Below are 24,909 nucleotides of genomic sequence, written 5' to 3' on the forward strand. Positions count from 1 at the left end.
AATCCGCCATTTAAAAACGAAAACCTCGCCGAAACCTCCGACGCGCCTTGTCAAACGTCCAATCAAGCGCGATTGCTTTACAGTGAAGTAACCACAAATTTATACCCGCTAGTGGTTAGATTTGACATCCGCTGTCATTAGTAGGCAGTGCATTAGGCAATAACGCTCATGGTAGGTGCCCCCCACGTGCACCTCCATGCGTCCCGCGGACGCTCGGTTGGCGAAATTTTGCTAGCAAATCGAACGAAACCGTACTGTAAACTGCTGCAGAGTTATTATTCGGCCAGCGGACCTGAGCGGCTTTTTGGGGGCGGCTAGCGCAGCGACATGCAAACACACACACACACCCATCCGTGCCTGCCCCAAACTAACCAACGGCAATTTATTTCGCTATTGTGCTTCGCTCTATCCACCCTGCCTAACCTACCTTGGCCGGGGAGTAGCCCCGCGCCAGATGGAAGAAATTATTGGCCTTTAAAACCGTTGGGGCCTACCGCCGGCCGCCGGGGTTTATATCCACAACGGAGGCTCTGCCGTGCCCTGTCAGTTCACACTAATTGACAAAAGACAGCGAACGAACAATTCGCAACAATCCACACCGGGTAGCCGACTGCAGGAGACAAGGCTTGGCTACTTGAAATGGAGCTCACCTGCTCTTCCGGACATCACTAATTAGAAAATGTTGCTTCACTTAAATTTGCCGACTTCAAATTAATTCCTTTCGCTTTTTTTTCGTACACCAATATGCGTACCGAGCATAGATTATGCAGAGCTAAAGCTCCTTCAAATGAGCATAACTTCCGAAGCATAAAAGTAAGCTTTCAGCAAAGAGCTTTCAAAGCTTATGCTACTGAAAGCGATGCTTTTATGCTTTGTTAAACATAAAAGCTCCTTATGCTTACTGGACTTCACTCATTCCTACCTAGACTAATAGAGAGCCTCCTCGATAGGATATTTGGATGACTTTGAATCTTGCCCCAGGATGTGCCGAGCGGAACTCGTCTGATGTCCCTATTCAGAGTCCAGAGTAGACAAATGTTTGTCTAGCTCTAAAGCTAGAAGAACGCTATGCTGGGTTGCTTCAAGGAAGTAAGAAGAGCTTCTAAAGCTCCAGAAGAACTTCATTTCGGACGATAAGCTTCTAGGTCTTCGTTCGCCCTGCAATCCTTGGTAGTTCTTGGTCTGCCAGATACTTGAGTTCTTACCCGTACACGTTCCAGAACTTTGGATCAAGTGAACACGAGCTTGTGTTCTGCGTAAGTCCTAAGTCTGTGTTCGCGAGCCAAATAAAATTAATCGATCCGTCAGGACTTTGCCGACCCTTGAACTACACCTTCTGAACCCTTCTCAATTAATTCAACTCCCGTATTGAAACAGTTTTCACTCCAAAGTTTTGTAAATACAGCTTTCCAAACGTACATTTATACAACAATCATTCACAAAAATACTCCACCGCAATAATCAAATCGTCCCCCTTTCTAAGACACCAACAAGCGGCCATTGTACCAACAACAACAACAACAACAACAACACGCTGCACGAATGGTTTTTAAATACCTGTATACATTTTACGAAAGCCATTTAGCGGACCAATATGACTCGTGTAGCATTTGTTAGGTAGGAAGATGTCTTTTTATCTTAGTACTGTCTTTTTTTTTTTGCGCGCGGTCCAATATCTCTTACCATGTCTAGCAAGCTGCATAGCTATAGCAACCCCCTTCCTTAACATCTTTTATAACATTTGTAGCCTTACATTAGTAAAAATGGTGGTACGAAGAGAGAATAAAAAAAGAACCATAAAACTTTAAACACCTTTACAAACTATAAAATGTTACACCGGGTTGTTATTGCACTGGTAGGCTAGCGGTTTTAGTATACTGTATAGCGTAATATCGTATTGCACTCTTGTGCGAACATTTGTAAATTTTTATCAAAAACGAAACGTAACGTTCACTGTTCTCTGGCGGCTGTGATGTGATGTTGATATGGTATTATATGTACTCAAATACTATAATGTTTATAAACAACGAATATATATAAAAAAAACTTATCAAAACTTTTTTCTTCCTTCCTATTCGCTAATATTCAGCCCAGACATTCCTGCACACTTTTAAAAATTCTTCATTTTCCCCCATTTTGTTTACTTCTCTCTAGCTAACTTTGTATATGAATAGTACAATTGTCTTCTTTGTGTATAATTCGTTTCGTTACTGTTGCGTAAAGCAAAAAGTTCACTTTCGTGTAGCTTTTGTTTTGCAATTGGTATGCATGTATAAAACAATGTTTCAGGTAAATATAGAATAGCTAGTACGTTAGTGTGTTGTGCACTGTCAGGAAAGGTATTGAAAAGGTTGCAATAAAAAAAAAACCTGTTGCTCTGTAAGGTCGGCTTAGAAATGTGCTAGCTAAACGTGCAATATAGCCGGGCACAATAGAAATGGATTACATTATCACTCTGATCGTGGAAGTCTGTACATCGATGACAGCGTTCACGGCGAATATTTCGTAAAAGCTTAACCCGTACGTGTACAGCAAGGCGTGCGGCATACGGTACCGTTCGGCGAGTACGGGCAGCAGGAAGTGTTTCGATACGCAGGACACTACCAACCCCATGGCCCAGAAGTTATCGCTGCTGCAAGCTACCAAACTAAGCCCGACCGCGTTCAGCAGCAGTACGCCGGTAGCCACATGCTCACCGATGTGGCGACGGCTGAGATCGCTAAAAATGTTACACACCACGTACGCTACCACCGCTGAGAGTAGGAAGGCATAGCCTAGCCCGTTTTGGTACGGTTGCACGAAGCTTTCGCCGAACTCGTGCAGGGTCTGGGCTGGCTGGGCTAGGTATAGCTGTGCGTTCAGGAACGGCAGTGGACACACCTTGGCAAGCAACGCGGTATGGTCGTACAGAAAGCGCAACAGTTTTCCCGGCTGAGGATGGCTGAAGCGAATGATGCCAAGCATGCTGTACGCCATCAGGCACCAGAGCATGATCCAGACGAACGGTGTGCTGAGAAGGTTCGGGGCGGGTAGATACTTTAACGACCAGCCCGTCACGGCCGCCAGCACAACGTGACCGAAGCACGTGGCAATGCTGGAAAATTGACTCATGGTGCAGGCGTTCTTCCGGCACACCGAACAAGTCTGCAAAATGGAAAGAATTTTTAACAATTTTGCTGCTCATTGTATGAAGGTGACACGAAAGGACGAACCTACCCTACTCAGGCACAACACCGAACCGAACGTGGGCGTACAAAGCGTAACCGAAGAATGATCCGATTTGGTAGTATAATAAAACAAAGCTTCGAAAATAAAACATCTACGGAATGCACAAACTATCACACATCGGAACCGGCGTACGGGGGTCTTCGTTTCGGGCAGCGCCACATCGCACCGGTTAGAGCTGGGTAATAAACACGACCGTTGTGGGTGATGTTGTTGGCAGATGCATCAGAAAATTCACACACACACGCACATACACCGCTGATGCTGCAAATTTAGCGCTACCGCACCATCATGCAGGATGCAGCTGGTGCTGAACGCTCCCCGCACGCTTCGGTCGCACTTGACCGACCACCGGAAGAACCACTGCTCGCTACCAACACCCACTACTGGCGGTTGGAAGGTTCGGCGCACTGCCCATAACTTGCTTGTCTCGTGGCAACGATGTTTAGCGGAGCAGTTGGATATCGCGTCATATTTTGCTGATGCCACAATGCCGTACCGTAAACCGTCCCACGAAGGTATTAAAACAATACAGGAGCTGCAGAAGAAACCACAAACGGTTGGTGGTTAATGGTACACTGCCAAAAATCGTGACGAACGTCATGGGAAGGTGCAGTTATTTTGTTTCTACCGACCGTGGTTGTTATCATGCAGCCTGCGGAACCTGCCTGCAAATTGGTGCGTTTGCACAACACAACCAAAACAACGACATTGCGCAAACTTGACAGCCAACACAGCACACCCTGTGCCAGTGATGGTCCTCGATCCGGATCCGTCATGCTTCAGGTGAAGCCGGTTTGAGCTGGATCGTCTGTTTCTACATGAACGAAATAAATCAGAATTTGACAAGAAAAGGGAGGAAAATTTGCAAAAATGTATTCTTAAAAAAAAAGAATCGATTCGAATCGTATAGTGTACAAAGAAATGTCTCAATATCAAAATACTTCATCCCGCATTTCAAACCTTAACTCAAGTGAATCCAGATGATATTGAACTCCGACAATCCAGGATGGGTTTGAAAATTATTTAACTATTAAAATATATCTAACTTACCATCCACACAGGAGTTACAAGTGTGAGTAAATAAAAAAAAAAGTTGAATAAAATAGTTTACAATCGTTGCATTTCATCTCTTTACGGGTTTTGGGCCAATTTTGACCACTTGCTCACACTGTACCGATCCGGAACGTGCGCTCCGGATCGGTATACCGTACTGCACACTGGTACCGAAACGGTACGATCCGCCCATCACTAGCCTCAGTTGAAGTCAGTTCGCGGAAAAATACGGATGTATTGTCGGGTACGTGTGCTAGCTTCCGTATCGTCGTATCGCATCTTCCGCACGGTTCGTAATTGTTTCTGCACGGTGAGTGTGTTACCGTTCCATCTGGGGGTTGTTGCTTCAGGTGCTTGGGACAGGACTTCGGGAAGGTGGTTGGAAGAGCGGTGGCCTGCCACCCAGCCAGCCAGACGTCCAGAGACAATCGAACCACGGACACCGTTCAATCAAACGGCACGGCTACCCTTCTTCCCATCCATTCTCCCGCACGAAAGAAAAGAAAGGTTTCCTGCTGCTGCTGCTCGCCCGACAAATTGACAAACACAGCAATGTGTGTCTGTCTCTCATCTTTCAACCAGGAAGCGCGATCACACGCACCTCTGGGGGAAGCAAATGGTGAGTTTTTTAAGCAGATTCCATACATACATTCATAGGAGGGTTGGAGAGACGAATTGAGGTGTGTTGTTTCTTTCATTTAGCATTTTTTATGTGGTGGGAAGGGAAGGAGAATGGGAAGCGGATGGGCGAAGAAAGCTGATCTGGTCAATGTCTCTTTTGCTCTGGTCCACAGTGGAGCTGTCAGTTGGCGAAATATTCTTTCTAACCCCTACAATCCATGATTTTGCTTTGAAACTAACGTTTCTCTTCCCTGCTATGGTACGGTACCGAAAGTTAGTTAACCATTTGGGTTCAGCAAGATTCTAGGGTAACACATTGACGTTAAGGGAAGATTTAATACAATAGAACTGCCATGAACATTGGTACGGCTACACAAACACACGCAAGTCTGGTGCGAGCTTTGTGTCCCCGTGCACACCCGCAATGTGCAAGTGACCGCAAGGACATTCTTGATGACCGCGTGAAAGAGACGGCACGAGCGTGACTGCGAGGGTGAACGTGTTCGAGCAGGATTCGGTGCTCTTACCATCCCGAAACTGGTCCTGTGCGTTTGCGTGTGTTGGTGCGAGGGATTTCCGAATCCGGATCGATTGAACGGACTGCTGTGTTAGCTCGAGTGCGATGAGAGCAAAAACTCGCACTTGAGGAAAGGTGTGTGTGCGCGAGAAAGAGAGAGAGAGCAAATAGGATAGGCGTCGCGAAGGGGAAGACGCAGGAAGTAGTGAAGAAATGTAAAAGGAAAATTGTTTGCTTGCATGTTTTTCCGTGGAAAAGAGCAGGCTGTGTGCATGTGCGTGCGCGTGTGTTTGTATTCAACACACAGCTGGAAAGAGTTGTGCTGACGAAAAGGTAGCAAAGGTGTGTATGTGTGTTTTGGTGTGTTCGAAGCAGCGCTCAGGAAAGATTGACGACTGACTACAGGCTGGTGGTAAATACAACGGTGAGCCACCGCACGTGCAGTTATGCGTGTGCGTGCACGCGTGCGCCCGTGTGTATGGATGCCAATCGTGGTGGGTGTGCGTGCGCGCGCGCACTATTCTGTGCGCCTCTATATGGGAAATTGTGTGTCTAGTCTATTGTACAGCCTCTGCAAATTATTTATATGTCTCCCTCTCTCGCTCTCTCTCTCGTTCTCAAGTAACACACAACCACATACACTGAGGTTGAGTTTCATTGAACAATGTTGCTTTCTCTCACACACATCTGCCTTCGGTTCGAGCCTCGTCGATTCCGTCGCTAGCAAAAGCGATGATAATGTGTGCGCTGGCGGCAATACGAACCAACCATTCTGCCATGTACGCGCCTGTGTGTTTGCGTGTGTCTATATATGCGTATGGCTGAGAATTTGTGGTTCTGACTTTAGGTGGCTTGCTCTCCGTGTTCCATCGAACGTTTTGTATATGATGTCCCCACTGGTTTTTTTTGGTTGTTGTTTCTTCTGGGCGACGCTTTTTCTATTGTTTTCATCCATCCTTGTGCTTTTTCTGTCGTTTTAGCTTCCTTTGCACGACCGATTTGCATCAAAGCACAAATCGAAGCAACTGTGAAGAGACGTTGTTGATCGTTCCATTTTGAATTGAACAATAATTAAGTCCCTCGTTTTGGAAAGTACAGTTAAGTCAAGGAAGCCAGAAATGGCAGACTGAGACACTCTCGAGGTTGTAGAGGTCACCAGGGATGTAAGTGGTCCCTTCCCAGCTTCCTGGACCCGTCAATATTAGTCCCCGAGTGTGATGCAAGTCCTCGTTGAGGAGTGCAGACTTTCAACTGAGGGCTATACGTCCAGACGGCAGGACCTAGGATCAAAACCCATTCGGATCGTTACCGCGTAGTGAGTACTGTCTATTCTATAAGGTCTTGTAGGCCATTCTATGGCCTGCATGATTACGCCGATCGTTAAGCCAAGAAGAAGCCTAGAATACCTGGATTGTGTGTTGTGTCAAGCCAAGATTCTATACTGTTTTGGAGACACTAGTTGTATGAACTGACTAAAAACTACAGTATAAATATTAAATACTCCGAGGCAGTAGCGTATGCAGTATGCAGTAGCTACGAGTGACATTTGGTGAGGGAAGCCAGAGATGTTGTAAGCCAGGCTCCTCGAGACCGCTTGTGGTTGTAGTTCCAAAGAAGATACAAGGGACAGTATGTTTCAACCAAGAGGCAAAACAAACAAACTGAAGGCTTGGTACGGTGCTTTACTACAGCATTGGCATGATCAAGATGTAAATGCTGCTTGTTGTTTTGCAAGGTGCGCTCCGCGTGTTGCATTTCGCGGTCGGTGCATGGGCGCGCCGCTATTATTAACTCGACGTCGATACGTTACATCCCACCACCGCGAGCCAGGCATGCACCTGTGGAAGATGCTGCCACACCAACAGAATCACCGTAAGTTAGGTGATGGCCACTTGTGCATTACACCGCTGCAACAGCTCTTCCGCGTGCAACTGCTGCAATTTCCATCTCTCGTTCTCTCTCTCTTTCAGAATCTCGTTTTAGTTTGGCGTGCAATTGCATTTGTATAACCATGTGTGCTGTGGTCATTAGTTAAAAGAGGTTTAAGTGCAGCAAGAAGAGGGGCTTCTTAGGCCGTCAAGAGGGAAAAAACGCATTGGCAATAATTACTCACGCACACATTGCAATAGATGCAATCAAAGATCACAGACCAGAATACAAACGCTCAAACGCTCCCCCCCTAACCAACCAAGACCAGACAGTCATATGTTGGCTTGTTTTTTTGTTTAGTTTATTCACTCGATGCATTTACCAATCTCGATCTCCTTCTCCCGTTGTACGGCTTTGTTGCTTTTGTTATCTTGTATTTTGTGTGTATCTTTCTGTTTGCTCTTTTCAGTCCTGTTCGGACCTTCATTCTTCTCGATATATTACATCTTGCAAGACGTGATTTTGTTTCTTTTTGTTTCCATTGCCTTCGCGTTGTACATCGCACCACGCGGGGAAACGATCGTCCATTTGTTGCCTTGTTTCTTCTCACATCTGCTTTTATATGCGGTTGTGTGTTGGAAAAAAAAGTAAGATTGTTTTCGGTCTGCTGTTTAGTTACCATTCTGTTGTTGCAAACAAAACAAAAAAAGCATTGTCATCTGTGTTGATCAGTTGCATTTCATCGGTGTGGTTGCATCGTCAACATTGTCTCATCCAGCCCAGAGTCATTGGGTTTCGGATAGCCGCGCACCTTGCCTAACTTTAGGGGCATTTCTGCTTACTGTGGGGTTTTCGGTTTATTTTAGGAAATTATCTTACAATTTCCATGCTGGATTGTTTTTTTACTCGTGGCATCTTCATTTTCCCTCCCAAACGGTCATAACAACACCGTAAGTAGCGACAAAGAAAATGGTCCATTTACATATACTTTTACAAGCAAGGAACTTCCGCCAATCCTGCTTTGAGACGAATGTAGTCAAATGACTCAACGTTGCTGTAGTCATACAAACCAAACAAACCATGTCCTACTCTGCTGGTTGGTGAGATACACTTGCTTGATCAACGGTTTCGGTCTGGTCCGGAAGAGAGGGAAGTGATATTTGATGATGTTTGCTGTGGTCTCGTCTCGGACGTGCCATGCCATACCCTACACCGAAGCGATGGCGGCGACGATCTTCAAACGTTCAGAACCGGATATCGAATCTCGTCCGGTACTGTCTTTCTTCCCCGTACCCTGGGCCATACCACCACGAAGTTGTACAATCAAAGAAGCGGAAGATGATATTCTATGACGATTCAGACCACAGGCATCGCACAGCACACCTAGCAAAAAGGCGAATGAAAGTGATTCCATCCATCCGGCAGTAGCTAAACGATAAAACAGACGGCGAACGCGCAGCAGTACATTAAATCCGTTCCCCCCGCGCGCGTTACGCACTTGGGCGAGAGGATGTCTGGGGCAAGTGTTTCCTTCTTGTATGAGATGCAGATGCCACAATGAATTTATATACATATGAGAGGTGAAAAAGAAATGGAAAAGGTCGCCCACTGTAACGGACAGGTTATGGCGCGTCCTCTCCGCGTCGACTTGCCAGTACGCGGGGACCGCAACCGTGTAGAGTACGTCTCGTGTACTGCACACGGCTTGTTGCACCGTGAGCAGTGCACTTTGCAGCTGCTACCAGCAGACCGTTGCGGGGACCCGTCAATTAGCGACAAGGGCAGATGACCGACACCGCCAAGCAAAGGAATGGCCTTATTTCGCTCCCCTGGCCCTGCGGGCGTTTGCGGTGCATCATCGCGAAACGGATACAGACGCACGAGCACGGGAGAAAAACAGAAGCATTGCCAACGCGTGCCACCAGTGGTGGCAGTTTAATGCTGTTGAACCTTTGGCCCCAAAATGACCCCCCCCCCCTTTTTTACAGTAAGTGTGGTGGTGTGCCGGATTGGAAATCCTTACTGTGCAAACGTCAAATTGGAGCATGACAATTGCTCGCTTGGTAGTTTTTGTTTTTGTTTTTGTCGTTCGAGAAACACCACGCGGTCTCGAGTTTATCGCCCCTGGTGTAAACAGCATAAAGAAGCGCTCCTTTCTATCTGCGAGAAGACGAGAAAGAAGCCCGCTGTCTGCGGTTTGCGTCTCTGTGTGTGTGTGTGTGTGTGTGTGTGTGTGTGTGTGTGTGTATGTGTGTGTAAGTGTGTGCATTGAGGACAAAGGAATAGATCATTAGTATCCTTTCGCTTCTTTTGAGGTGAGCCACATTGTACGCATGACACAGATAACGAAAAATGAGCAAAAATATTCCTTCAAACACACACACACACACACTCAGCCCAAGATACGTACGAAACGGAAAAGGGTATTCTCAAGTAGAGAAAAAATAAAGTTGAAACCCATTCCAAGGAGGAAAATGTTTTTGATCATGCTTTTTTGTTGTCTTCATCCAGACACGGGAGCCACATACGGCACACTCCTTGGAATGCTTATATCTGTATGTGTCGTGTGTGTGTGTGAGTGTCTCCTGTTGGATAGAAAGTTTTATGTCGATAATATCCTTTACACCATCTTGAAGGGCAAACAAAGAGAGTAAAAGCAAAGGTCAGCGCGCGGAAAGAGTTGGAAGGCTGGAGTTGGAACCGCTGAAGATGAGGCAAGGAAATACCAACAACACAGTACTTGAGAGTAAAGGGGATGAAGCTGCTGGAACTACTGGTACGAACGTAGTGATGTGCACACTGAATCAGAATGAGTGGCTTAAATATTAGCAATGAATTAGATGATATAAATCATCACGAAGAGTTATTTCAACTCACCTTTGATTTATCTCTCGGTGCCAACTAACCACTCACTCACCTCGTTTTAACTCACTCACCTCGTTTTTATTCACTCACCTCGTTCTACTCACTAGAGAGTTAAATATCGTATTGGCATATCGCGAGTTCATTCCGATACTCATTAACATTTTTTACGAGCAGTATAGTTGAAAATTTTAGTGCGGCCGTACAAACAAGCGAAAGATCTACATAGTCCCTTTTAAAATATTTTTTTTATGAACAATCTATCCTTACTTAGGACCATACGGCGTCATGCCGTCATTATCGAAAATAAATAAAAATAAATAAATAAATAAAATCTATCCTTACGGCTCGTTACTGTATTGTACTTTCTTAAATCATCGTGTGATCGTGACCAATGCGATCTGCCAATACGATATTTACCTCGCTAGTGAGTAAAAACGAGGTGAGTGAGTGGTTAGTCGGCACGGAGAGTTAAATCATTATTCAAGAATAAACTCTTAAATAGAGAGTATAAGATGTAACTCAATATTATAACTCATTCACTCTGATTTAATTCACGCTACTGAGTGGTTATTCCCATCACTAGTACGAAGGACTCTATAAAGTAGTAGGAGGACTCGTAGGACTTCTGCATATAGTCGCGTGTGTCGTACAGTTACGAATGGAAACTTATTTTCGAAGTTTTATTTTCCCCTGATACCTATCTGTATCATGCGAAAGGATACACATTCTCTGATCTTTCCAGCCATCTTAGTCGTGTGTGTGCGTTTATGTTGGGGTGACATCGATCCCCTCCCCCCCCGGTTGATGATGATGATCCGGTCTACAATGGGTAAAGTTCATTGCCTAGTCGGGTAGAGGCCAACGGTAGGCAGTCAGTAAGCAGCCGTCACTCCCGTGTACCTTCACCCTTCAAACCCACCCACCAATTCCCCCTCTTACCGCCGAAAGAAAGCGAGTTTAACTTTCGTCCTTCGTGCAACGGACAAGGACAAGATACGGCTGTTGGCCACATCCTTCGTAAACGTTTTCTTCGCGACACGAAGAACCGTGTGGTGTTTGCGTGTGCGCTCGTGACGAGATTCGTCTAAACGTTTCACCCTATTCCAATTCCCCTACGTCAATTACGGCGATAACATACCAGGGATGCCGCAGCAAAAAGGGGGCTTTGATGATGGTTGGTGTGAGGGAGGAAAGCGGGCATCTTTGGAAGTTGTAATCATCTAGAAATCTCTGGAACTTTCCATCACGAGAAGGAAGTAGTCATCAGAGGGGGTTACTTTTTTTTAATATTTGTGCCACAATGGAGAGAAACCAACCCAAGTCCTCACGCAGTGACATCTCTCATCCTGTACGTATGTAAAAAAATGGCTAAAATAAGTCACCAAGATAAATTTCTTGTAGCAATATAGCATCGGTGGGTGCTCTGGTGATTGCTACAAGACTTCCCGTCTCTCGGAGGTCATTGCACCGCCTTGCGCGCTACTCTGCTCTCACAGCTGATCAGGAAATACGCAATGGTTGGCGGCAATGGTCGACGACTACGACGACGACGAGGGTGACTACGAGTGGCGCGATAAAGCCGTCGTCGATGGCAGAACGCAGTCACATTTGAAAAAGAAGCAGCAAAAACTGTTTCTTAGGTATATTTTCTTCGCATCAAACTTTTATTTCGCTTCGATATGTTTCACCTCATCAGACGTCGCAACACGCAGACAGGCTTTAGTTCACAGTTTTTGAATGCACTTTCCTTACGGGGACTTTGGTTTCTCAACCGGAAACACTACTGCTGTGCTAGCGTTCCTCTTGTGTCTTCACATCATGCTCGGCGAATACGTGAGCGAATGTGTCTCCCTCGCAGTACGGTGTGAAAATATGAATGCAAACGACAGCCAGACTCTTTTCCCAAATAGAAAAATTAACGTTTTCTTCTCGTTTCCTTTCTCTTCTTTATTTTGCAGCAGCAATTCCTTGCGGGTGTTTTCTCGTCGCATGAGAAATCCTTAATCGTGATCGCCGCTTTATGATGATGATGATGGTGTTGTGGTACCGTTTCAAAGAACTGTAAAATAGCGCAAAACCGATGTCGCGAGTGTGTCAGGTCGCTAACAAGCTAGTAGAGGTGTAGTAATTTACGGCTGACCGCTTCGATAATAAACAAACAAATTAAGGTCGACACCCGGCGTACAGGGGTGACTAAGGGGTTGACCGGGATGATTGTAGTTAATTTGCGTGTAGTAACGTTTTTTAACTACTAGATGTTATTAGATAAAATTTAAATGGTAATTCAAGCTATTTCTAAGCCAACCCCTTTTTTACTGTACCACCTTTTAGACTTTAGAAAGGCGCGTGTTAATGTTAACAGTTCAATCAAGTGTGTTCAATTTAGTTCCCTCGTTATAAGCAAATTATAATTCAACGTGTGTGTGTGTGTGTGTGTTGCAATTTCAGCAGTGAGAGACATTTTCATTCATCCCATTCCAACCCAAAACCCTCCCCAGCAACAAACACTTTCGAGTTTTTGCGTGTAAGCAGGGTGAATCTCCTCATACCGCGCAAAACTTGTAAAGTACCACCAATCCCCTCCACGGCGCGGAGGGGAGCCGGGGGAGACGGGAGGGTTGAATGATCAGTGGTTAGTGCAAGTGTCGGTGTCACCGTCAAACAAACCACCGTGTGTGTGTTGCTGCTTTGCTACCGGATCTCTTTATCGGCGGTTCTGGTCCCAGCACCGGATCGTATAACCAGGTCACGCACAACAACAACGCCCCTGTAAGAATTGCCGACGTTGCTAACCATCCTGGCGAATAACTCCTCGAACAGTGCCGGCGGTGGAGCCGACGACGGTGGCAGAAATCGGCAGCAGCTTCCCCAAACATCGCATTCCTCTAGCGGCAACGGTCGCAGCGTATCTCAGGAACCAACCTCAACGGCCGGAAGTCGTAATGTTGCAGCAGTAGTAGCAGCAGCAGCATCCACGACAGCAGCATCTTCAACGGCAACAGGCGGCGGAATGGCAGGACACACGAGTGGTGGTGGTGGTGGTGGTAGCGGCAACGGCGCTGGTCCCTCGTATCCATCCTCCTCAGGCAATAGCAATCAGCAGCATCAGCACCAGCTCCACCAGCAGCAACAGCACCACCACCATCAACAGCAGCAAAACCATGGCAATAATAATAGCAATAATGAGCCGGATGGAGGAATCGGTGAATGGAACCCGCTCGAGCACGGTGTCGGTGTTGGCGGTGGCGGAGGCGGCACTGGAAGCGGCAACAACCACAACCACGGCGGAGGAAGCGGCGGTCGGGAAAATAGCAACAACGCCGGCAACACCGGCAATGTCGCAAACCAAAACAGCAACAACGCGAACGCGGAGGAAATCGATCGGTTTAGCTTCGAGGATTCGGACCGGTTCGAGGAGGATTCGCTGTGCAGCTGGAGTTCCGAGCCGGAGAGCGTGTGCAACAACTGGCGGGGCTGGAAGAAGCCGGCCGGAACGATTAACGCGTTCGGCGGTGGGCCCGGTCGACGGTTCAACGAGGGTGGTAAGTTTTGTTTTCTCTCGCCCCCGGGGCCAAACAACTTCTCCAACGCACAGTTTCCTTTGCAGAACCAACATCGCTGACCGAGCTGGCGGCTCGCTGTGTCGCGTTCTACATCCCGTTCGAGCTGGTCGAGCAGATGTACCCGCCGGTACCGGAGCCGATCATGCTGCGCATCGCCTTCTGGAGCTTCCCGGACAATGAGGAAGACATACGGCTGTACTCGTGCCTAGCGAACAGCTCCGCCGACGAGTTTCATCGGGGCGAGCAGCTGTTCAAAAATCGTACCGTTAAGGACCCGCTCCAGATCGGGTTCCATCTGTCGGCGACGGTGGTGCAGGCGCAACCGCGCAACCACTACAACGTCGCGGTCACCTTTGACCGGCGAAAAATTTCCTCCTGCAGCTGCACCTGCCTTCCCACCACCTACTGGTGTTCGCACGTGGTTGCCGTTTGCCTCTACCGGATTCATTGCGTAAGTAAAGGCCTCCATCTTTATCAGTTCCGTTCACTTAGTAAAGGATGGTAACCGGTTTTTTTTTTCTTTCATTCCTACACAACAGCCTACCAAAGTGAGCCTTCGGGCGCCCGTCTCGGAATCGCTGTCCCGGTTGCAACGCGAACAGTTGCAAAAGTTTGCACAGTATCTGATCAGCGAACAGTCGCAGCAGATACTGCCGATAGCGCAACGGTTGCTGGACGAGCTGCTGAGCGCCCAGCCGACCACCATCAACACGGTGTACGGTGCGCCAGATCCGACCGCCGGTGCATCCGTGAACGATCAGACGAACTGGTATCTCGATGAGAAAACGCTGCATGATAACATTAAGAAGATATTGTTCAAGTTCTGCCAACCGACGCCGATGGTGTTTAGCGATGTAAACTATCTGACGAACTCGGCACCACCGGCGGCAGCGGAGTGGAGTTCGTTGCTGCGACCGTTGCGCGGCCGTGAACCGGAAGGCATGTGGAATCTGCTGTCGATTGTGCGCGAGATGTACCGGCGGTGCGATCGGAATGCGGTGCGTTTGCTGGAAATCATCACCGAGGAGGTGATGGCGTGCGATCAGATTTTGGTGTGGTGGTTTAACATTAAGCTAGCGCTGCTGGTCGGTTCGAACGGGCACGGGGGTGGTGGGGGTGGCGGAGGCGGTGGCAAACATGGCAACACGCACAGCAATCTAAACGCGACGCAGCATGCGTGCGCATCGCTGTGCGACGAGATAGTGGTGCTGTGGCGGCTTGCCGCCCTCAATCCAGGGCTCGCACCGGACGAGCGCGACATGCTGCACGCCCAGTTTACCACGTGGCACCTCAAGATATTGGACCGGGTGGCAAAGAACATGGTGGCCTCGTCTTCGCACAGCAGCAAGCAGCAGCAGAATCTGCGCAACGACGCGGAACTGTTTGCCGGGTTCAAGCCGGCAATCGAAGCCTGCTATCTCGACTGGGAGGATTACCCGATCGAGGGTGTGACGCACACGCAAGACACCAACCCGATGTATCACTGCCCGTTCACCTGCTTCAAGCAAAATGGCGACACGCGGCTGGACGGTGGTGCGACCACCACCGGTTCGATGCCGGTGCCGCAGAGCAACGTGAAACAGTTTCAGATGATGGTGCATCACTACCACCACCATCATCATCATCATCACAGTTACCACAACGCCGACTATATGCAGCAGCAGCAGCGGCACCATTCGATTCCGAGCGCGTCGAACGTTGGTGCCGGCATGATGAGCACGGATCGCTACCGAAACATTACGACCGTAGCAAATGCCACCACACGAACGGTGGAAACACCGCACCATCATGCTGGCAGTAGCTCCGGTGCTGGATCATCCGGTCTGGCATCTGCGTCGGTTCCTGCAACATCCGCTGCGACCACCAACAATGTATCAACGATCAGCATTGATGGTGCGGTAAATGATGGCGGTGCGGATGGGATTGCTGGTGGCGACCCATCGTCGAACGACGATAACGCGAATAATGACGCAGGTAGTAGTAGCAAACGGTCTGGAGCAGCTGGTGGAGACGTAGCAAATAAGAACCATCACCATCGTACCCGAGCCCATCGCGATCGGCTCACGTACTGTTCGTCTAGTAATAATAGCAGCAGCGACAGTGTACCGGACCGGCTGAATCAAGCTGTCAGCGATGCGGGTACGGCAGCGGATGGGACGACCGGGAAAGGACACAGCTCGGCCGGAACGGCTGGATCATCGATGGCGGCCGCCACGCGAAGCTGTGATGCGATCGGTGCCGGTGGTAATCGTTCGAGCGTTAGCAGCGAAGGATTCTGTGAGAATGAGGACGATCTGACGGCCGTTGCCGACGAGAAGCTGCAACACTATCTGCTCCCGGTGGATGTGGTGAAAAAGGGCGATGCTGGCAACGAGGGTAGGTCGGTAACTGCCGGGCCCGGCGTGGCTGAGATGAGTGTTACCGGCGGGGGGTCGGGACCGGCGGTTGATCCAAGCCTGCCGCTGCTGAGTGTTAGCAACTCTTCGTCCAGCTCGTCGTCCTCCTCCACCTCCCTATCGTCCAGTTCCGCTGCGACGGATCTCGTGCAGAAAAAGCAGACGGTGGCGGCCGAGGGGACGACGGGTTCACTGTCGAGCGAATCGAGCAATGAAAACAGCATCCTGAACGATATGAACAATTACGAAATTTCGGGCAACATTAAGCTGTACGAAGTGTTGAACATGGTGGAACAACAGGCGACCGGCGCAACCGCCAGCAGCAGCAAACCCGATCCGGTGCCACAGGCGACCAACACACCCAAACACAACAGTGCCAAACGCCACGGGTGTAGTGAGGGATCGTCGGACAATGTGGGCACCGTCACGGAACACGTTACACCACCCTCGGTGGAACCTTTCGGAGAAGCGAATCGTGGCGAAGGTTCACCACCACAGCCAGCCTCAGCATCATCATCACAGCAACCAAACACACCAACTACGACGACGGCTCACCAGCAACATCAACACAAATCCGGTAAGCAGCAGCAGCAGCAGCAACCCTCAACCTCCTCGACCCAATCGCACACCGAATCGAAGCAAATGCCGCTCTCCAACATCAAACCGACGGAGGACGCGTGGGACATACTGTTTGCGCGCGCGGAAGGGCTACATGCGCACGGTCACGGCCGGGAAGCGTGCACGCTGGGCGTACGGCTCGCGTCGGAAATGTTAGCGAACCCGCCCAACCTGATGGTCGATCTGCCACCGCCACCGAAGAAGAAGGGCAAGAAACACAACGTCAATCCGATCTCACACCAGCTGAGCGTGCTCGCGTCGGCCACCCTCTCCAAGTGCGCCTTCCTCTGTACGGTGCTGGCGGAAAACTCCGAACACTACCATCTCGCGTTTCGCGTGTGCTTGTTCGGGTTGGAGATGTCCCGGCCGCCGGCCAGCACCAAACCGCTCGAGGTGAAGCTCGCGAACCAGGAGTCGGATCTGCTGGCACTGCTCAAACGCATCCCGCTCGGGAACGACGAGCTGAAGGCGATACGCGAGCGGGCGGAACAGCTGCGCGATGGAATGCTCAAATCGCGCGGCGAAGCGTTGCTACCGATAATGCTCGCCAGCTTTATCTTCGACGCGCTCGTAATGCCTTCGGTGGTGGGGCGCGAAAATCGGCTCAAGATGATGAGCAGCGCCTATCGCTATCCGACGGATGAGAATCTTGGGTTCGAGGCGGCCGTAGCGGCCCTGGGGCTGAAGGCGAACGTGTCGGAAGCGGAGCATCCTTTGCTCTGTGAGGGAACACGGCGGCAGCGTGGCGATCTCGCGCTTACGTTACTGTCCTACTACAAGGACGAGCCGCGCAAGATCTGTCGCATCATGGAGAAGCTGCTCGATCGGGAGATTCACGTGCTCATCAAGACACCGCTACTACCGTCGTACTACTCGAACAATCCGCCCACGCGTAGCCAAACGTCCCAGCTGCGGTTGGACGAGTACGACAGCGGGAACAGTGGCAACAGCACGCATCATCATCCCGCGCATCAACTGCAAGCGTACGGTGGCAATAGTGGTGGGCGTAGCAGCAGCAGCACAGGAAGCGCCGAAGTGCAGCAACAGCAGCCGGCCGGATCTGTTGTCGCTGGCTCGCATCTGTCTCAGGGTTCGGAGTTGTCAGGGCTAGCGAGCAGTAGCCGGCCGCAGAGCAGTACCAGTGCGGAGGTGGAGGTAGGCATCGCAGCACTAAATCTGGGCGGCACCACAACAACTCCCAACGCGATCGGTGGTACAACCTCCTCCTCCTCCACTACCACAACCACGACGGCAATGCTTCCGACTGTGGGCAGCTCTACCACCACCATCACCACCGCTGGCGGCGGCGGCGGTGGGCCTTCAGCGTCCACTGCGGCAACCGTCACGACCGGTGGGACGCCCTCGGTCACTACGACCCGCTCGAAAGACTCCCGGTACAAGGGCAAACGGGCGTATCCTTCCATTCCGAACCAACCGTCCGAGGCGAGCGCGCACTTCATGTTCGAGCTGGCCAAGAACGTGCTGACGAAGGCGGGCGGTACATCGGCCACATCGCTGTTTACCCAGGCGAGCACCACCCAGAACCATCAGGGACCGCACCGCGGATTGCACATGTGTGCGTTCCAGCTGGGGCTGTATGCGCTCGGCCTGCACAACTGCGTCAGCCCGAACTGGTTGTCGCGCACGTACTCTTCGCACGTGTCGTGGATAATTGGGCAGGCGATGGATATCGGGGCGCCAGCGATCTCCTTCCTGATCGACACGTGGGAAGGTCATCTGACGCCGCCGGAAGCGGCCGGCATGGCTGACCGTGCGTCCTCCCGCGGGTGGGATAGCAACATGGTGAATCCGGCGGCAGAGCTGGCCTTGTCGGTGCTGCCGCACGCAGCAGCACTCAACCCGAACGAGATCCAGCGCGCCATCCTGCAGTGCAAGGAGCAGAGCGACCGGATGCTCGAGCGGGCCTGCATTATGGTCGAAACGGCGGCGAAGGGGGGCGGCGTGTATCCGGAGGTGCTGTTCCAGGTGTCGCGCTACTGGTACGAGCTGTACCTGCGCAACACGCCGGGTGGGGAGATGGAAGCGGACGAGCAGCACGACGTGGTCGTCAATCTCATGCAGATGATGGAACCGGGCGGAGCGGTCGATGCGCCACCCATGCCCGGCGTGGGCCCATCCGGGCAGCCGGGCAATGGTCCGACGGGCGGAGTCCCTCCACCGGTCGGTGGTGGTGGTGGTGGTGGTGGTGGAGCGACACCGCAGCAACCTTACCCCCCACCCTTACAGCATCAACCCCTGTCCGGGTTGGCCCCGATAAGCATGACACCGTACGGTGGCTACGGGTACGGCACGATCTTTCACCATCAGAATGCGCTCCCGTACACACACGCAAACAATCCGGTGCATCAGATGTACCTTACCACGCCGCTCCAGTTTCAGTATCCACCACCGCCGCCACCACCCGGTAGCCAAGGTGGACAGCCACAGCCGCAACCACCACAACCAACCGTTGGCTACGGCCAGCAGCAACAACAACCTCCACAGCAACCGCTCGGTGCGATGAATCCTGCCGCGGTCGCTGCGTACCAATCGATGCAGCAGCACGGCGTACCGCCACAAGCTTACGGCACACCACCACAGTACCAGCCCGTGCCAGGCGGCGTGCCGGGAGTACAACCACAAGGGCCACCCACCAATCCCGGCCAGATGCAGCCAAACTTGCAGCAGTTCTACGGTGGACCACAGGCGGCGGTGGTGGCGGCGGCCATGCAGCATCAGCAACAGCTGCCGGGTGTGCCCCCGGTACAGGTGGGCGGTCCGCAGGGCGGTGGTCCTCCACAGCTAGCACCGTCTTCTCTACCACCAACCGTGCCCGGCAGCCAGGTGACGCAACAGCAGGTAGCCGGGAGCGTAGCAGGAGGACTGCAGGGCCCAACACCTTCCCCGCAACAGCAACACGGCGCTAACAGTATGCGTCCCCCGCATGGCGTTAGCAGTGGTGGTGTTGGTGGACCTCCGTACCCTGCCACCTACGGTCCAGCATCCGGCACCGGTGGTAACAACGGGTCTAGCGGAGGCCAGCAGCAGGTCCGAGCCCAACGGCATCCGCATCATTCCAACGCAGCCCAACTGCACTATCTGCTCGCAACGTACAATGCGGGCATGCTGGCGCTGGAAACACTCGCCCGCCGGGTTCACGACGATCGACCGCAGGCTAAGTACGCACGCAATCCACCGTACGGTGAGGACGTCAAATGGTTGCTGCGCATCTCGAAAAAGCTCGGCACACAGTATCTGCATCAGTTCTGCGTGTGCGTGGTAAACTCGATCGTTAGCCCGTTTGTGTTGCACGAGGTCGCGATCGAATCGGCACACTATCTGTCCCGCAACAATCCGGCGCTCGTGATGCACCACCTTCGGTCCGCCCTAACGCCACTGATGAGCAAGTGTCAGAGCATGTAAGTAAGCGTGCGGAATCGGTGGGTGAATCGTGTGTAAAATGTGTGCCGCTTTCTTTTTTTTTACGACAGGTACTTTCAATGCATACATCAGAAGCTGTACCATCTGACGATCGCGGACTATGAGGACTTTACCAGTACGATTCTATCCGCGCGTAACGCATTCCAGATAACACCGGAAGGCAATGCTCAGTTTAAGGATTGGCTGCAATCAATCAAACGGTAGCGTGTTGCGTTTTAGTAGTTCTATCTCTTTAGTGCTTTCTTCTTCTTTCACTCACATCTGCTTCATCCTCTTTTCCCCCTACAGGTCCAAGTCGTGCAAGAAGGAGCTATGGACGCAAATAAATGCCGCACTCAACTCTAAATGACATAGACTCGATTCGATTGGATCGGAGCTGAACATGATGCTAGCAGCGGCAGCAGCAGCAGCTGCATCAGCAGTCACATCCAACAGTTGCAACAGCATAAGCAATGATCCCAGTTATAGTATTAGCAAAATCGGAACCACATCGATCAACAGCAGCAGCAGCACCAGCAACAACAGCAACGGGCACATGGTTGACATAGCGACCGCATCGCCACCGGCATCCTCTTCGTCGTCCTGCTCGCTGCTCGGCAACGCTCCCAATCCGCCAACTGTATCACCATCGGCCGGCGTGAGCTTTGACGAGAAGCAGCTGGCCGTGGAGCCTACCAGCGCTGCGCCACAGCCGGCCGCATCCAGCACAAACCTAACTGTGAGTAACGGGGTGGTACCGAGCGTACCATCATCATCACTGCGATCGGTCAGCACCACGGAACAAAGCGTGATGGTGGTGGCCGCCGCGTCGATGGGTTCGAAAATCACCACCACAGCAGGTGCACCTTCTGCTGGTGCTGTCATAGGGGGTATGATTGGAGGAAAGCAGCATCAACAACAATCGCAGCAGACTCGCCACGTGAAGCTGAACGTTGCACAGCAATCCCTACCGGGTGGAGGAAAGTCAGCTGCTGGGACGGATTCTGGGGCGTGCTCGCGTAAAGCGAGTGGTGGGTCTGCTGGTACGAGTCGCACGCCGCTCGGTGGTGGTGGTGGTAGTCAGAGCGATCCAGCACAGCAACGCGTTACACCAGCAGCGCATAATGTAACGCCAATGCCCACCAGTAACATGGCCGTAACGCCTGGAATCACAAACGGAACAAACAGTACGACGGCAGGCAATACTGCTACCACTACAACCACCACTACTACTGCTACTACTACCACTACCGGTGTGTATTACTTATCAGCACAGCAGCAACGTCCAGCGAAACCTCCTGCATCCTCTTCATCAGAACACCGTCAGCCGCAATCGCAAGAGCCGCAACCGCCCCAGCGATCTGCGAAGCAGCCGGTGGCAGAACAATCGTCCGAAAAGCCTGCCACGGACCGGATCAAACCACAACAGCCGGCACCGGTAAAGCCACAGCAGCAGCAAACGAAGCAACCGAAGCAGCATCAGCCCAACAAACAGCAGCAAAAGCAACCACAGAAACAGATACCAGCAAAGCCGCATCTGTATCACCACAACGCTGCCGTTGCAGCGCACAGCCAGCAACAGACGGCAGCAGCAGCAGCCGCAGCAGCCGCCACCGTGGCCACACTGTTGGCGCAACAGCAGCAGCAGCAGCAGCAGCAGCAACACTATCAACAAACGCCCACCGTTGCTGTCGCTTCCCAGCAGGCGCTCGGTCAGCTGTCTACCGCACCGGCGACGATGCCTGCTGCCGCCGGTCTCGCTCACCACCACTCGCATGCGCACCTCTACACGCACGCCCAGCAACAGCAGCAGCAACAACAACATTCCGTGGTTCCGTTAGCACCCAGCACCGGTTACGGGCTAACCGCTGGCCAGCTACAACACACGCGACAGCAGCAGCAGCAGCAGCAGCAGCAGTATTTGCAACAACGTCAGCAACAGCCCCACACGGCCGGTGCAGCACAGCTCACACTGCCGCTGCCAACACCGACCGGCGCGGGTGCGTTGCAGGGCTCGATCCTGCCCACCCTGCACCATCCGGCCCAGCAGCAACCACCACCACCATCGCAACACCATCTGCCCCATCTGCACCATTTGCACAAGCAGCTCCCATCCTGTCCGCCGCCACCCCATCCACTAGCGCAGATGACGTCGCAGGCTCACACGCCACAGCAGCAACTGTTCCAGTTCCATCAGCTGCAGCAGCAGCAACATCACCATCACCAGCACCAGCATCAGCACCAGCACCAGCATCAGCATCAACACCAGCACCAGCACCAACATCAACACCATCATCATCATCTGCTACAGCAGCAACAGCAGCAGCAGCAACAGCAGCAGCAATATCATCATCACCACCACCACCAAACGCACCATGCAGCGGCACAGCCACCACACGCCCCGGCACCGACGGCACCGCAACCGGGCCCGCCGCCGCCCCAATCACAGCAGCTACCCGCCGCCCCTACCACGGTCGCGACGGTGGCTGTGAATGCGCCTAACGCCGCCACCCATCAGCCGCAGCAAAGCATCAACCTGAACGTGAACCATCACGTCATCTCGACGCCGATCGTGGTCGACTTCTCGAACATGACCGTCAACTGTGTGCAGCTGCAGGAAGCGGCACAGCATCCGAATCCGATCGCTGCGGCAGCCGCCGCAATGGCGGCCGGGTACGGTGCGGCGGCTGCTGCCGCTGCTTCCGTGCCGGCCGCAATCGGGGCCGCCCGGGGCCCGGGTGGTGGTGGTGGTGGTGCCAAGTGATGAGTCCGTGTCTGTTGCACGGTGCCGTCGGGCGGTGCATCGAATTTCTTTTGAACGCCCCGCATCTCCTACGCTCCGGTGCTGATCCCGTGCAAGGAACCCAGTTGCCGTAGGGTGGCGCGTGTGGTGCTGCCACAGCTTCGAATCAATCGAATTGATCTTTGGAAGAAGAAAAACAGTGAAGAAAAGAATCAAATGTGCCACATATTTTCTGCCCTTGCTCCTTTGTTTGTTTGAGGGATTCGTTCAGTTTGCTTTCGATTGAATTTAAACACCATCCCTTACCCCTTCTGTATAAAAAAAAAACAAATCCCCCTATAGCCTGTAGAGTTATTAGCTTTCCCTTTCTTTATATTGCGTGCTCTTTTTTTTTCGCGTACATTAAATTAAGTAAGAATTGATGTATGTACGGCACACGGTTCCAGACATATATTTATTAGGTGTGCTTCAGTTTTTTTTCGGTTTGGCATCCGAGAGAGAGAGAGAGAGAGGGAGAGAGCACACCCCTACATAGAACGATGTAAGTCTAGCAAAATGTGACCCTGTTTTTTTCTCTCGATTAGATCACTAAGTTTTTTTTTTAATTTTATTAGAAAACGTTTACTACACTAACACCTTCAAATCTCCCGCATACATAGTTTGTGTGTAGTTTCATTGCTCATACTTAAAAAAAAATTAAGTTTATTATAAGGCTGCCCACCTGCTGTGGCTTCCGGCTTCACATATGCGGGGCGCCCCTTCCCATTACCGCCCAAACCCACCACCACCAGTTTTGTGTTGCTGAGCCTGTCGGAAGATAATGAACGCATCAGAGCAGCATGGAGAAAACTTTAATTTTTTTTTTTGCGTACCATGTGGATGCATGTGTGTGTGTGTGTGTGAAACGAGAAGGGGGGAGGTGTCTCTCCTCATTTTGCTCCCCGTTAACCTACATCAAGCGAGACGATATTTAACTAGAAGCGAAAAGACAGCATATTAGCGCAAGTTAAGAGAGCCCCCTAAAAGACCCGCATCGAGCGAGAGAGAGAGAGAAAGGGAGGAAGAGATCACCCCCTCCCATGAAAACGTGGCATATATTCTTAGTGGGGATGATAGTAGGGATAAATTAGTGAATATGATATGCCAGCTGGACAGTGGGCGCAAATCACGTGAGCGTCCGGTACCGTTCGAACAACATTTCAGTTACGAAACGAATTGAAAATGTACACACACACACATACAGAGAGAAGAGTAAAGGAAAAGCGAAACTTTAAGAGAGATAAAAGGGTGGAAAGGAAATAAGAAAACGTAAACTACACTCTAAAACTACTAATCTTAATTCTTTACACGATAAAGGTTAAAAAAAAATATAAAAAAAGACCTCCGAGTTACAATAGAATAGCCCTTCCCCTCAAGGTGTGTGAGAGGGAAGAAGCGAGAAGGGGAGTAGCTCGACGGGGAGGGGGAGGGCAATTTTTAAAGTATTTGAGGTGTGAAAAGATTTAATATAACGAATGATTTATATGAAGAAAGGGAGAGCTAGAGAGAGAGAGAGAGAGAGAGAGAGAGTGGGATGTGTTGTAGCGGGGCATGCACACGTTCCGGATGTATAGATCTCAACTTTTGTCTTTATCATGGCGCTGCTGCTGAACGGTCCAACGAGTCCAACAACAACAAAAACACACACATACACACATGGTATCACACGCACACGTTTCCCGCACACACACCCACACACACAAAATTAATACTGGCTGGAGTTCCGCCAACCACCCTTCCTTGACTCCTTCCTTCCTTCCTCCTTTCCCACGGACAAAACCGTGGAGTGACAACGATAAGAAACTACTTAAGAAAACCAAGTCAGCAACAATCTTACCGCCTTTCTCAACAAACCTCCCCGTCCCGCATTTTCCCTCCCCCCCCCCCCCCCTCCTTTGTCGCTGACCTACGCACACAAAATAGCAAAAAATGGAGCCTAGACAATTAACTCCACATGGCGTGCTAATTACTCCCTTC

The 24,909-nt window shown here is 51.1% G+C and overlaps 3 protein-coding genes across 8 annotated transcripts; 2 read left to right on the plus strand and 1 right to left on the minus strand.

The window, feature by feature from the left end:
* Positions 1 to 1,391: 1,391 nt before the first annotated feature.
* LOC118503981 lies at positions 1,392 to 3,977 on the minus strand. Of its 2 annotated transcripts, none has more exons than XM_036037938.1 (3): positions 3,861 to 3,977; positions 3,213 to 3,763; positions 1,392 to 3,144 (listed from the first exon to the last, which is right to left on the minus strand). In XM_036037938.1, exon 3 carries the CDS (start codon positions 3,109 to 3,111, stop codon positions 2,443 to 2,445), a length of 669 nt encoding a protein of 222 aa, XP_035893831.1. In that variant the 5' UTR covers positions 3,112 to 3,144; positions 3,213 to 3,763; positions 3,861 to 3,977; the 3' UTR covers positions 1,392 to 2,442. The 2 variants fall into 2 exon arrangements, with proteins under 2 accessions (XP_035893831.1, XP_035893822.1); XM_036037929.1 differs by having other exon boundaries at positions 3,217 to 3,763; positions 3,861 to 3,976.
* A 490-nt stretch (positions 3,978 to 4,467) lies between these two features.
* Positions 4,468 to 20,666, plus strand: LOC118503995 (zinc finger SWIM domain-containing protein 8). 5 transcript variants are annotated; one of them, XM_036037963.1, is made up of 7 exons: positions 4,602 to 4,900; positions 12,112 to 12,272; positions 12,485 to 13,695; positions 13,761 to 14,167; positions 14,256 to 20,149; positions 20,222 to 20,371; positions 20,460 to 20,666. In XM_036037963.1, the coding sequence occupies exons 3-7, from the start codon at positions 13,164 to 13,166 to the stop codon at positions 20,518 to 20,520; spliced, it is 7,044 nt and encodes a 2,347-aa protein (XP_035893856.1). In that variant the 5' UTR covers positions 4,602 to 4,900; positions 12,112 to 12,272; positions 12,485 to 13,163; the 3' UTR covers positions 20,521 to 20,666. The 5 variants fall into 5 exon arrangements, with proteins under 5 accessions (XP_035893840.1, XP_035893849.1, XP_035893865.1 ...); XM_036037947.1 differs by lacking the exons at positions 4,602 to 4,900; positions 12,112 to 12,272 and adding an exon at positions 4,468 to 4,591; XM_036037956.1 differs by lacking the exons at positions 4,602 to 4,900; positions 12,112 to 12,272 and adding an exon at positions 4,470 to 4,570.
* LOC118506483 (hormone receptor 4-like) lies at positions 20,554 to 22,914 on the plus strand. The gene is made up of 2 exons (XM_036044109.1): positions 20,554 to 22,267; positions 22,532 to 22,914. Exons 1-2 carry the CDS (start codon positions 20,554 to 20,556, stop codon positions 22,912 to 22,914), a joined length of 2,097 nt encoding a protein of 698 aa, XP_035900002.1.
* Positions 22,915 to 24,909: the final 1,995 nt, after the last annotated feature.

This window comes from Anopheles stephensi, chromosome X, assembly GCF_013141755.1.
Source record: "Anopheles stephensi strain Indian chromosome X, UCI_ANSTEP_V1.0, whole genome shotgun sequence".
Lineage (NCBI taxonomy): Eukaryota > Metazoa > Arthropoda > Insecta > Diptera > Culicidae > Anopheles > Anopheles stephensi.

Coding starts and splice junctions, on each gene's coding strand:
- LOC118503981 (XM_036037938.1), bottom strand. CDS start 3,111: ATGAGTCAATTTTCCAGCATTGCCACGTGCTTCGGTCACGTTGTGCTG.
- LOC118503995 (XM_036037947.1), top strand. CDS start 13,164: ATGGCAGGACACACGAGTGGTGGTGGTGGTGGTGGTAGCGGCAACGGC. Junction 13,696..13,760: donor TCGACGGTTCAACGAGGGTG/GTAAGTTTTGTT, acceptor TTTCCTTTGCAG/AACCAACATCGCTGACCGAG. Junction 20,372..20,459: donor TGGCTGCAATCAATCAAACG/GTAGCGTGTTGC, acceptor TTCCCCCTACAG/GTCCAAGTCGTGCAAGAAGG.
- LOC118506483 (XM_036044109.1), top strand. CDS start 20,554: ATGATGCTAGCAGCGGCAGCAGCAGCAGCTGCATCAGCAGTCACATCC. Junction 22,268..22,531: donor GCACAAGCAGCTCCCATCCT/GTCCGCCGCCAC, acceptor CGCACCATGCAG/CGGCACAGCCACCACACGCC.